This window comes from Capricornis sumatraensis, chromosome 7 (genome assembly GCF_032405125.1).
Source record: "Capricornis sumatraensis isolate serow.1 chromosome 7, serow.2, whole genome shotgun sequence".
Taxonomy (NCBI): domain Eukaryota; kingdom Metazoa; phylum Chordata; class Mammalia; order Artiodactyla; family Bovidae; genus Capricornis; species Capricornis sumatraensis.
Genome location: NC_091075.1, coordinates 20,272,878 through 20,285,637, shown reverse-complemented (window position 1 = coordinate 20,285,637; position 12,760 = coordinate 20,272,878). Strand labels below are relative to the sequence as shown.

At 40.7% G+C, this 12,760-nt stretch overlaps 1 protein-coding gene across 1 annotated transcript in view; it reads right to left on the bottom strand.

The window, feature by feature from the left end:
• PAPSS1 (3'-phosphoadenosine 5'-phosphosulfate synthase 1) overlaps positions 1-12,760 on the bottom strand; it is a 126,013-nt gene that overhangs the window by 36,724 nt on the left and 76,529 nt on the right. The window contains exon 10 of the mRNA XM_068975080.1: positions 10,039-10,307. Within this exon, the coding sequence (XP_068831181.1) occupies positions 10,039-10,307 (269 nt within the window). The remainder of the gene's footprint in view (positions 1-10,038; positions 10,308-12,760) is intronic.

The following is a 12,760-nucleotide window of genomic DNA, read 5'->3' as shown; positions in this document are numbered from 1 at the left end:
ACGAGGGGTGCGGGGGGTCGAAGAGGAAAGGGCAGGATGCAGATCGTCAAGGGTGCTGGTAACAGTCTTTTCACCTGTTTGGGTGCTGGTCACATGACTGTTCCAACGGGAAAAATTCATTTAATCGTATACCTGGGAAATGTGCACTTTCTCCTAGGTATATTATAGTTCAATATGAAGTTAAAAGCAAATAAGACAAGTAAGAAAATAAGGAGAATGAGACAGAACCTTAAAGAATATTTAGTCCCACCTCCTTGTGCATGCCTTAAATTACCCTTTTCTGGGCACTTAAAACGTAGCTCAGAAAAGTCGAACCTAAGATTAGGTGGCAGACCAGGCCAAGAATGGTCCAAGAGCCTATGCTGTTTTAACCAGACCACGCTCTCGGGCGGAGCAACAGGAGTCCAATCTGAGGCTGCGGGAGGGCTTGCTGCAGCCAGCTCACCTCGTCAGCTTTGCCTTGCAAGAAGGAAGACTCTGAAGAAAGCCAAAATGCAGGCACCCCAAGGGTACCTTGATCTCTGAATTTTCCTCAAGAGACACACCTGGCTCTGAAATGACAGGATGTAAAAGCGTTTTGAATGCAGACAAACAGCATGTTTGACCCAGTGTGGTGCTCTCTCTTCTGTTTTTTTTTTTTTCTCTTGACATTCTTAATGATTTTTATTTTTATCTTTTTTAATTTTAAAATATTTAATTCTTACATGCATTCCCAAACATCAATCCCCCTCCCACCTCCCTCCCCATAAAATCTCTCTGGGTCATCCCCATGCACCAGCTCCAAGCATGCTGTATCCTGCGTCAGACATAGACTGGCGATTCAATTCTTACATGATAGTATACATGTTAGAATGCCATTCTCCCAAATCATCCCACCCTCTCCCTCTCCCTCTGAGTCCAAAAGTCCGTTATACACATCTGTGTCTTTTTTGCTGTCTTGCATACAGGGTCGTCATTGCCATCTTTCTAAATTCCATATATATGTGTTGGTATACTGTATTAGTGTTTTTCTTTCTGGCTTACTTCACTCTGTATAATTGGCTCCAGTTTCATCCATCTCATCAGAACTGATTCAAATGAATTCTTTTTAACCGCTGAGTAATACTCTATTGTGTATATGTACCACAGCTTTCTTATCCATTCATCTGCTGATGGACATCTAGGTTGTTTCCATGTCCTGGCTATTATAAACAGTGCTCCGATGAACATTGGGGTACATGTGTCTCTTTCAATTCTGGTTTCCTCGGTGTGTATGCCCAGCAGTGGGATTGCTGGGTCATAAGGTAGTTCTATTTGCAATTTTTTAAGGAATCTCCACACTGTTCTCCAAAGTGGCTGTACTAGTTTGCATTCCCACCAACAGTGTAGGAGGATTCACTTTTCTCCACACCCTCTCCAGCATATATTGCTTGCAGATTTTTGGATCGCAGCCATTCTGACTGGTGTGAAGTGGTACCTCACTGTGGTTTTGATTTGCATTTCTCTAATTATGAGTGATGTTGAGCATCTTTACATGTGTTTGTTAGCCATCCATATGTCTTCTTTGGAGAAATGTCTATTTAGTTCTTCGGCCCATTTTTTGATTGGGTCATTTATTTTTCTGGAATTGAGATGCATAAGTTGCTTGTATATTTTTGAGATTAGTTGTTTTTCAGTTGCTTCATTTGCTATTATTTTCTCCCATTCAGAAGGCTGTCTTTTCACCTTGCTTATAGTTTCCTTTGTTGTGCAGAAGCTTTTAATTTTAATTAGATCCCATTTGTTTATTTTTGCTTTTATTTCCAGAATTCTGGGAGGTGGATCATAGAGGATCCTGCTGTGATTTATGTCAGAGAGTGTTTTGCCTATGTTCTCCTCTAGGAGTTTTATAGTTTCTGGTCTTACATTTAGATCTTTAATCCATTTTGAGTTTATTTTTGTGTGCGGTGTTAGACAGTGATCTAATTTCATTCTTTTACAAGTGGTTAACCAGTTTTCCCAGCACCACTTGTTAAAGAGATTGTCTTTATTCCATTGTATATTCTTCCCTCCTTTGTCAAAGATAAGGTGTCCATATGTGTGTGGATTTATCTCTGGGCTTTCTATTTTGTTCCATTGATCTATATGTCTGTAATTGTGCCAGTACCATACTGTTTTGATGACAGTGGCTTTGTAGTAGAACCTGAAATCAGGCAAGTTGATTCCTCCAGTTCCATTCTTCTTTCTCAAGATTGCTTTGGCAATTCGAGGTTTTTTGTATTTCCATACAAATCTTGAAATTATTTGTTCTAGTTCTGTGAAAAATATGGCTGGTAGCTTGATAGGGATTGCATTGAATTTGTAAATTGCTTTGGGTAGTATACTCATTTTCACTATATTGATTCTTCCAATCCATGAACATGGTATATTTCTCCATCTATTAGTGTCCTCTTTGATTTCTTTCATCAGTGTTTTATAGTTCTCTATATATAGGTCTTTAGTTTCTTTAGGTAGATATATTCCTAAGTATTTTATTCCTTTCATTGCAATGGTGAATGGAATTGTTTCCTTAATTTCTTTTTCTACTTTCTCATTATTAGTGTATAGGAATGCAAGGGATTTCTGTGTGTTGATTTTATATCCTGCAACTTTACTATATTCATTGATGAGCTCTAGTAATTTTCTGGTGGAGTCTTTAGGGTTTTCCATGTAGAGGATCATGTCATCTGCAAACAGTGAAAGTTTTACTTCTTCTTTTCCAATTTGGATTCCTTTTATTTCTTTTTCTGCTGTGATTGCTGTGGCCAAAACTTCCAGAACTACGTTGAATAGTAGCAGTGAAAGTGGACACCCTTGTCTTGCTCCTGACTTTAGAGGAAATGCTTTCAATTTTTCACCATTGAGAATAATGTTTGCTGTGGGTTTGTCATATATAGCTTTTATTATGTTGAGGTATGTTCCTTCTATTCCTGCTTTCTGGAGAGTTTTTATCATAAATGGATGTTGAATTTTGTCAAAGGCCTTCTCTGCATCTATTGAGATAATCATATGGCTTTTAATTTTCAATTTGTTAATGTGGTGAATTACATTGATTGATTTGTGGATATTGAAGAATCCTTGCATCCCTGGGATAAAGCCCACTTGGTCATGGTGTATGATCTTTTTAATGTGTTGTTGGATTCTGATTGCTAGAATTTTGTTGAGGATTTTTGCATCTATGTTCATCAGTGATATTGGCCTGTAGTTTTCTTTTTTTGTGACATCTTTGTCAGGTTTTGGTATTAAGGTGATGGTGGCCTCATAGAATGAGTTTGGAAGTTTACCTTCCTCTGCAATTTTCTGGAAGAGTTTGAGGAGGATAGGTGTTAGCTCTTCTCGAAATTTTTGGTAGAATTCAGCTGTGAAGCCGTCTGGACCTGGGCTTTTGTTTGCTGGAAGATTTCTGATTACAGTTTCAATTTCCGTGCTGGTGATGGGTCTGTTAAGATTTTCTATTTCTTCCTGGTTCAGTTTTGGAAAATTGTACTTTTCTAAGAATTTGTCCATTTCTTCCACATTGTCCATTTTATTGGCATACAACTGCTGATAGTAGTCTCTTATGATCCTTTGTATTTCTGTGTTGTCTGTTGTGATCTCTCCATTTTCATTTCTAATTTTATTGATTTGATTTTTCTCTCTTTGCTTCTTGATGAGTCTGGCTAATGGTTTGTCAATTTTATTTATCCTTTCAAAGAACCAGCTTTTGGCTTTGTTGATTTTTGCTATGGTCTCTTTTGTTTCTTTTGCATTTATTTCTGCCCTAATTTTTAAAATTTCTTTCCTTCTACTAACTCTGGGGTTCTCCAATTCTTCCTTTTCTAGTTGCTTTAGGTGTAGAGTTAGGTTATTTGACTTTTTTATTGTTTCTTGAGGTATGCCTGTATTGCTATGAACTTTCCTCTTAGCACTGCTTTTATAGTGTCCCACAGGTTTTGGGTTGTTGTGTTTTCATTTTCATTCATTTCTATGCATATTTTGATTTCTTTTTTGATTTTTTCTGTGATTTGTTATTCAGAAGCGTGTTGTTCAACCTCCATATGTTGGAATTTTTAATAGTTTTTCTCCTGTAATTGAGATCTAATCTTAATGCATTATGGTCAGAAAAGATGCTTGGAATGATTTCGATTTTTTTGAATTTATCAAGTTTAGATTTATGGCCCAGGATGTGATCTATCCTGGAGAAGGTTCCATGAGCACTTGAAAAAAAGGTGAAATTCATTGTTTTGGGGTGAAATGTCCTATAGATATCAATTAGGTCTAACTGATCTAATATATCACTTAAAGTTTGCGTTTCTTGGTTAATTTTCTGTTTAGTTGATCTGTCCATAGGTGTGAGTGGGGTATTAAAGTCTCCCACTATTATTGTGTTATTGTTGATTTCCCCTATCACACTTGTTAACATTTATCTTACATATGGCGGTGCTCCTATATTGGGTGCATATATATTTATAATTGTTATATCTTCTTCTTGGATTGATCCTTTGATCATTATGTAGTGGCCTTCTTTGTCTCTCTTCACAGCCTTTGTTTTAAAGTCTATTTTATCGGATGTGAGTATTGCCACTCCTGCTTTCTTTTGGTCTCTATTTGCGTGGTATATCTTTTTCCAGCCCTTCACTTTCAGTCTGTATGTGTCCCTTGTTTTGAGGTGGGTCTCTTGTAAGCAGCATATATAGGGGTCTTGTTTTTGTATCCATTAGGCCAGTCTTTGCCTTTTGGTTGGGGCGTTCAACCCATTTACATTTAAGGTAATTACTGATAAGTATGATCCCGTTACCATTTACTTTATTGTTTTGGGTTCGGGTTTATACACCCTTTTTGAGTTTCCTGTCTAGAGAATATCCTTTAGCATTTGTTGGAGAGCTGGTTTGGTGGTCCTGAATTCTCTCAGCTTTTGCTTGTCTGTAAAGCTTTTGATTTCTCCTTCGTATTTGAATGAGATCCTTGCTGGGTACAGTAATCTGGGCTGTAGGTTATTGTCTTTCATCACTTTAAGTATGTCTTGCCATTCCCTCCTGGCCTGAAGAGTTTCTATTGAAAGATCAGCTGTTATCCTTATGGGAATCCCCTTGTGTGTTATTTGTTGTTTTTCCCTTGCTGCTTTTAATATTTGTTCTTTGTGTTTGATCTTTGTTAATTTGATTAATATGTGTCTTGGGGTGTTTTGCCTTGGGTTTATCCTATTTGGAACTCTCTGTGTTTCTTGGACTTGGGTGATTATTTCCTTCCCCATTTTAGGGAAGTTTTCAACTATTATCTCCTCAAGGATTTTCTCATGGTCTTTCTTTCTGTCTTCTTCTTCTGGGACTCCTATAATTCGAATGTTGGAGCATTTCGTATTGTCCTGGAGGTTTCTGAGATTGTCCTCATTTCTTTTAATTCGTTTTTCTTGTTTCCTCTCTGATTCATTTATTTCTACCATTCTATCTTCTATTTCACTAATCCTATTTTCTGCCTCCGTTATTCTATTTGTTGCCTCCAGAGTGTTTCTGATCTCATTTATTGCGTTATTCATTATATTTTGACTCTTTTTTATTTCTTCTAGGTCCTTGTTAAACCTTTCTTGCATCTTCTCAATCCTTGTCTCTAGGCTATTTATCTGTGATTCCATTTTGATTTCAAGATTTTGGATCATTTTCACTATCAATATTCGGAATTCCTTCTCAGGTAGATTCCCTACCTCTTCCTCTTTTGTTTGGTTTGGTGGGCAACTCTCCTGTTCCTTTACCTGCTGAGTATTCCTCTGTCTCTTCATCTTGGTTATATTGCTGCGTTTGGGGTGGCCTTTTTATATTCTGGTAATTTGTGGAGTTCTCTTTATTCTGGAGCTTCCTCACTGTGGGTGGGGTTCTATCAGTGGCTTGTCAAGGTTTCCTGGTTAGAGAGGCTTGTGTTGGAGTTCTGGTGGGTGGAGCTGGGTTTCTTCTCTCTGGAGTGCAGTGGAGTGACCAGTAATGAGTTATGAGACATCAAAGGTTTTGGAATAATTTTGAGCTGCCTGTATATTGAAGTTCAGGGGAGTGTTCCTGTGTTGCTGGAGAATTTGAGTGGTATGTCTTGTTTTGGAACTTGTTGGCCCTTGGGTGGAGCTTGGTTTCGGTGTAGGTATGAAGGCATTTGATGAGCTCCTATTGCTTAATGTTCCCTGAATTCAAGAGTTCTCTAATGTTTTCAGGCTTTGAATTTAAGCCTCCTGCTTCTGGTTTTCAGTTTTATTTTTACAGTAGCCTCTAGACTTCTCCATCTATACAGCACCGATGATAAAACATCTAGGTTAAAGATGAAAAGTTTCTCCACATTGAGGGACACTCAGAGAGGTTTACTGAGTTACAAGGAGAAGAGAAGATGGAGGGGGTAGTTAGAGGTAACTGGAATGAGATGCGGTGAGATCAAAAGAGGAGAGAGCAAGCTAGCCAGTAGTCACTTCCTTATGTGCATTCCATAGTCTGGACCGCTCAGAGGTATTTACGGAGTTATACGGGGAAGAGGAGAGGGAGGAAGTAGACAGAGGTGGCCAGGAGGATAAGAGAGAGGAATGAGAAGGAGAGAGACAAAGCCTGCCAGTAACCAGTTCCTTCGGTGTTCTCCACCGTCTGGAACACACAGAGATTCACAGAGTTGGATAGAGAAGAGATGGGGGAGAAAAGAGACAGAGGCCACCTGGTGGAGAAAAAGGAGAGTCCAAAGGAGGAGAGAGTGGTCAAGCCAGTAATCTCGCTCTCAGGTAAACTTGGGTAGTGAAGTTTGGGTTTTTAAATGTACAAAATTGACAACAAAAACGAAAGAGCAAAGGATTGGATTGGATTTTCAAAAATACAATATTTAAGAAAAGAAGCAGAAGGAAAAAGGAAGAAAGAAAAAAAAACAAACAAGAATTATTAAAAAAAAAAAAAACCACCAACAACCATCCAAAGACTATATATGGTGTTTGCCTTAAAAAAAAAAAAGTCTTTTTTTTTTAAATAGTAATAGTAGGTTATAGAAATAAAAATTAGAGGAGAAATAGAAGACTTAACAATTTTTAAAAAGTTAGAAAAAAAAAAGGAATGATTTTTAAAATAGTAAAAATATATCTGGCCCTTCTCTGATGTTGTGGGCCATGTGGGATCACTTCCAAGGTGGTTCTCTCTGTTTAACTTCTTCTGTTTGCTGGTTTTTTAGGCTCACTAGTTCAGTCGCGCTGTGGGGAGGGGGGATGCTGCAAACAAATAGCGCTGTCGTGTGCACAGTGTCTCAGCCCCGCTTGACCTGTCCCTTCTAGCGGCGCACAAACCCCTCCGGCTCTACGATGCTCAACCGGGAACCATCTGGGGCCGGCCCTAGGCTTCATGCACTTCCCAGGTCTAAGCCGCTCAGGTTCAGTGCTCAGGCAGCCCTCAGAGGCACAGATTCGGCTGGGACTGCGCTTTGTGCCCTTCCCAGGTCCGAGTAGCTCAGGAGTTTGGCGAGCGCGATTGCCGCGACTTGTCACCTTTCCTGCCGCTGCTGCTCAGCTTTCTGGGTGGACCGCTGGCGCCCCCCCGTGAGGCAGATGGTGACTGTCCAGCACCCCCAGAAGTCTTAGCAAAGAAGCCTGCTTGCAGTTAGGTAAGTAAAGTCTCTCCGGGTCTGCAATTGCCCCTTTCCAGTCCTTACGACTCTGGCTGCCTGTCCCCGGCGGGGGATGGTCAGCAGCCGGCTTATTCCGTTCCGTCCTTTGTTCTGTGCTCGGTCCTGGCGGTGTCTTATGTTCGAGCTTTTCGTGCGGTAGCTATCCCACAGTCTGGTTTGCTAGCCCAAGTTAGATCGTTCTGGTTGCGCGTGGGGCGTTCCTGCCCTATTCTTACAAAGCACTGCAGCCCGCGCGTCCCACGCTTCCCTGCCCTTCCCCCACTAGCTTGTGGCGGCTGCAGGCATCTGTGCTGCTTTTCCGCTGGGGGAGTTACTGTTGGGCTTGTAATCTCCTGGTTTTAATTATTTCTTTATTTTTCCTTCCTGTTATGTTGCCCTCTGTGTTTCCAAGGCTCGCCACAGACTCGGCAGGGAGAGTGTTTCCTGGTGTTTGGAAACCTCTCCTCTTAAAATTCCCTTCCCGGGACGGGCTTCCCTTCCCGGGACGGAGCTCCCTCCCCACCTCCTTTGTCTCCTTTTTCGTCTTTTATATTTTTTCCTACCTGTTTTTGAAGACAATGGTCTGCTTTTCTGGTTGCCTGATGTCCTCTGCCCACCTACAGAAGTTGTTTTGTGGAGTTTGCTCAGCGTTGAAATGTTCTTTTGAGGAATTTGTGAGGGAGAAAGTGGTCTTCCCGTCCTATTCCTCCGCCATCTTTACAGTTCCCCTCTTCTGTTTTTATTATTTGTCTATCCCCTCATTGCCACCTTCTCAAAAGCAGTTTTTAGTTTATTTAGGTAATAAAATGTCATACCTTCTCTTTTAGACAGGAATCAGAATCACAAATGGGACAAAATATGTCCTCAATAGGCCAAGATAAATTCTTTCATTTTCCTCACTGGCTCTTAATGAAGCTATTGATAAACTCAGCCCTGACCCCGAAATTCATCTGTATCACTCCTACATTGAAAACCGCTCACCTGGTAATTCTGGAGAACTTCATTCCAAATGATTCCCTTAAAATGATGGTGATGAAGACAGCACCAAAAAAGAAGTGGAAACTACTGGAACAAAATTGTTACTTTATTTCCAAAGTAACTCAGGGGAGAGGGGAGGTACATGTACCTGTGACTGATACATGTTGATGGATGGCAGAAACCAAGACAGTATTGTAAGGCAATTATCCTCCAATTAAAAATAAACTCTAAAAATAAATAATATCTTAAAAAATATGGATGCAAAAATCATAAATAAAATATTAACAAATAGAGAAAAAAAAAGACGTAAGAACTAAAGACACGGTGATCTCTGGGAAACTAAAACGGCTTTCAGCACCCAATTCTTATGAATATTTTATACCAACAAAGAGGGAAGATTATGAGGAATTCTACCCCATGTCTTCTAATATATTATTCAGGCTGATCCAAGAGAAGAATTAAATACCCTGTAAACTTTTAGCTTGCTGTTACTGTAATTTTCTGTCAGTATTTCTTAGATCAAGAGCATACAACCCCATAACTGAGCTCCAATAAAAATTTTTAGGCTTGATCCCAAGGAATAGCCAAACATGTTATCACAGAGTATCTACAACTAAATTGTTTTTATCCTTCTAAAACGGTTTGCCTCCCAAATATATCTAATAAGTAAATTCATCTCCCTTCAAGGTGGGAATGAAAAAGAATGCAATAATAATGTGCATTCCATTCTTTATCTTAAACTTTCAATAGGAAGCTGGCTAGGAATTTTTTACACACTGTTTTTCAGGACATTCCTTAATTTATCCATTTATTCAAACAAATATTTTCTGAAAGCCAACTCCACCCTGAAGCAAAAACCTAAGTCTTCTTCATTATATACGGTTATAAAAAGATCTCAAAACTTTTCTTTTGACGGCTAAGTAGAACTCTAGAATTCTACTCCACCCAAAATCAAGAAGCAATTTTATTTCCTGACTCTATTTGTCCTTCAATAGAGAACAGATGAAGAATGTTTTCTTTAAAGATACCATCCTTTTCTTCCCACTCAAATACCAGAAGCAAAAATCAGGCCGATTCTGTCCCCTGGGAAGAGTGACTTAGAACTTTGTTAAAGGGATAAGATGCATGCTGTCAGATCTGTGTAACAAGGGCCAGACAAGAGCCTGTGTCATACATGCTCAAGGTTGCCCAGCCCTGTGTCTGCAAGGAACTTTCCCTCCTTCACAGCTGGGACCATAAACCATAATAAGAACAAGAGCACCCCTCCCTGCCTTCCCAATTCCTAACAAGACTGCCTCCTGAGGGCCACCTCTAGAGTGCATCCCCAACAGATCAGGCGAGTACTCCAGCCTCATGTTCAGAACAGATCTATGATCGGAGGAAGTATCCAAAGATAAGTTTGTTGTGGCTACCTGCTGTGTGAGTCACAGTGGTTTCAACACTGCTGCACAGCAAATCTTAAAAGCCATCTACCTCAGTTGGACCAGCATACATCATAGGAGACGGGAAGATGGCCACCACCGTGGTCTCAGGATTCAGGACTCCTTCCTCCAGCACTGCAGCATGCTGTTTCATCCGCCACATCAGAGGGACGTCATCATCCTTTGTCCAGCCCCCAAGCGGGTGAAGGAGAAGGACAGGGCGCCGGTAGCCCCTCTCCAGAAGCTGCCTGTGGGTATCCTGCATTAACAGAGCGTGGCCATTGTGTACTGGGTTGCGCAGTTGAAAGGCAAAGACAGCATCTGAAAGAGAATTTCAGAGTTAAGAACAGCACATTTCTAATGCTACCTTCCAAAAGATAAGCAATTCTTCTTGAAGCTTGATGCTCAGGATTAAGCAAACGTATGCTCAGAATCAGAAATTGGGGGAAAAGCATGTACTGTGCTGACCACTTACTTTAAGGCAGCCTGATACAGTAACTATTACTTTACACATCTTACAAGCCTGAGGATGTGTCACATAATAGTAATGGACTTATAACAATTATTTTCTGCATTCATGGGCAACCTGAGGATGAAAATCAGACTGTCTGGCCCGAACACACCTCAGGTCAATGGCCTGCAAAGCATATAAATTCTCAGTCTATGCCTTAATAACCCATCAGGTCAACCCTGTCATCAGATCTAAGACAATTCTTTATTAAAGAAAGACAGAGAAATGGAGGGGTTAGAAAATTTACTTACTATCTAAATAAGTTCATTTATACTGATTACTCTAATTGACTGCAATGCTATCCAGTTGTTTTGTGATGACAGGTCTAGATTTTAGATTATAATTTGTGTGCTAAGTTGCTCAGTCATGTCTGACTCTTTGTGACCCTGTGAACTGTAGCCCACCAGGCTCCTCTGTCCAGGATTCTCCAGGCCTGAATACTGGAGTGAGTTGCTATGCCCTCCTCCAGGGGAATTTTCCCAACCCAGGGACCAAACCCAGGTCTCCCACAATGCAGCTGGATTCTTTATCATCTGAGCCATGCAACAACAATATCCCTTACAAGGACCATTGCTATTACTCAAATGTTGAAAAATGCTGAATAAATTAAAGTGGTTGACTATGTATCTTCTGCTTACAACCCTGGCTTCACTCCTACATGGGGCTCTTGCTGTCAGGAGACCTTTCCCAGAAGGAATGGCTCTTTGGGGTCATAGAGTAATTTTATAGAACAGAGTAACAACCCAGTAAGAGGAGCTCTGTGTTTGGTGCCCTCATAATATCTGGTAAGTCATCATGCAATGTCAATCTAATCTAGACTCAGAGAAGAACATCTTCCCCTTCCCTAATAATTTTAAGCTGAATTGTAATAATATCCCCAGTCTATTCTCAGTTCTAACCCTCTTCTATCACAGCAACAAAAGGCACAGAAAGAAAACTATGGCACCTAGTTGACCAGGAGGTTTCTGGGGACACATCCTGTGATGGTCCAAGATTGAGAGCATCATCACTATGCTATGAAGTTCTCAAGTTACCTTTTATAAATGAACAAGGCTGGTTTACACCAAAGAAATAGCTAGCAAGACATAAGGTATAAAAAAGAAATCTTGATACAAATACGTGAGTATCTAAAATTAACGGGCTTCCCTGGTGGTTCAGATGGTAAAGCATCTGCCTGCAATGCTGGAGACCCGTGTTCGATCCCTGGGTCAGGAAGATCCCCTGGAGAAGAAAATGGCAACCCACTCTAGTACTCCTGCCTGGAGAATCCCATGGACAGAGGGGCCTGGTAGGCTACTGGCCATGGGATCGCAAAGAGTCGGACAAGACTGAAAGACTTTACTTACTTATCTAAAATTATCCTGCTTTAAGGAAACAGGAGGAGGGGTGATATCACAGTTTTTCTGTCCTTCTGAAAACACTTCAAATTATAGATATCAAAAGATTTCAAAACATTCCTTTTAGCCATTATATAGAACTCCCCTTGCCCAAGACCAAGAGTGAATCTTACTTCCTAATTATCATACTCTAGTCTTTCCAAAAAACAACAAAGAATGTCTCCTGAACACACGCACTACCACTGTTCCATTTAACCTGCATTCTGATTCTGGACTCGATCTCATCAGTAAGTTTAGTTCTCTCCCCTCTCTTCCCTTCCCTTATTAACCCATTCTTTGTAAACAGCCTTGAAGAACAACAGAGACACTTACTAGCCATTAAGGAATCCTACTGATGTGTTACCGCACTGATGGGGAGGTTGGGGGCAAGTAGCTAAGGCTTGGACCACGGGGAGGAAAGAGACTAAGAGCACTCTGGGCCAGCACAAGCCTGCGGCACCTGGGCCAAGGAGATGCCTGTCTGAGTGGGGTCAGTGGGGCCAGGGCTGAGGAGACAGCTCGTCTGACTGGGAGACTGCACCAGACATGGAGGAACGGCAAGTAAGTAAATCCATGGAGGATGATGGGAGCCAGGATTCTGACTGTAGGAGAGAAAAGGCAAAAGAACCAAAAAGAAGAAAGGCTAGAAAAGACCACATGGTATTGGATTAGGGTTGAAAATAACAGGATGACCGGCCTCATGGTTTTCAGCTGTATGGATAGATGTATTCAGGAACAGATATAAACTTCTGTGAGTATACATGCTTATTTTTTGGTTCTGTCCACTGAAAGGTCCTACAAGCAGTGACTACCCAGTGGCAAAGAGCAAAACTAAAGCCCAAATTTTGCAACCTAAATACTACCCTCTATTTCAATAAACCAGGGTT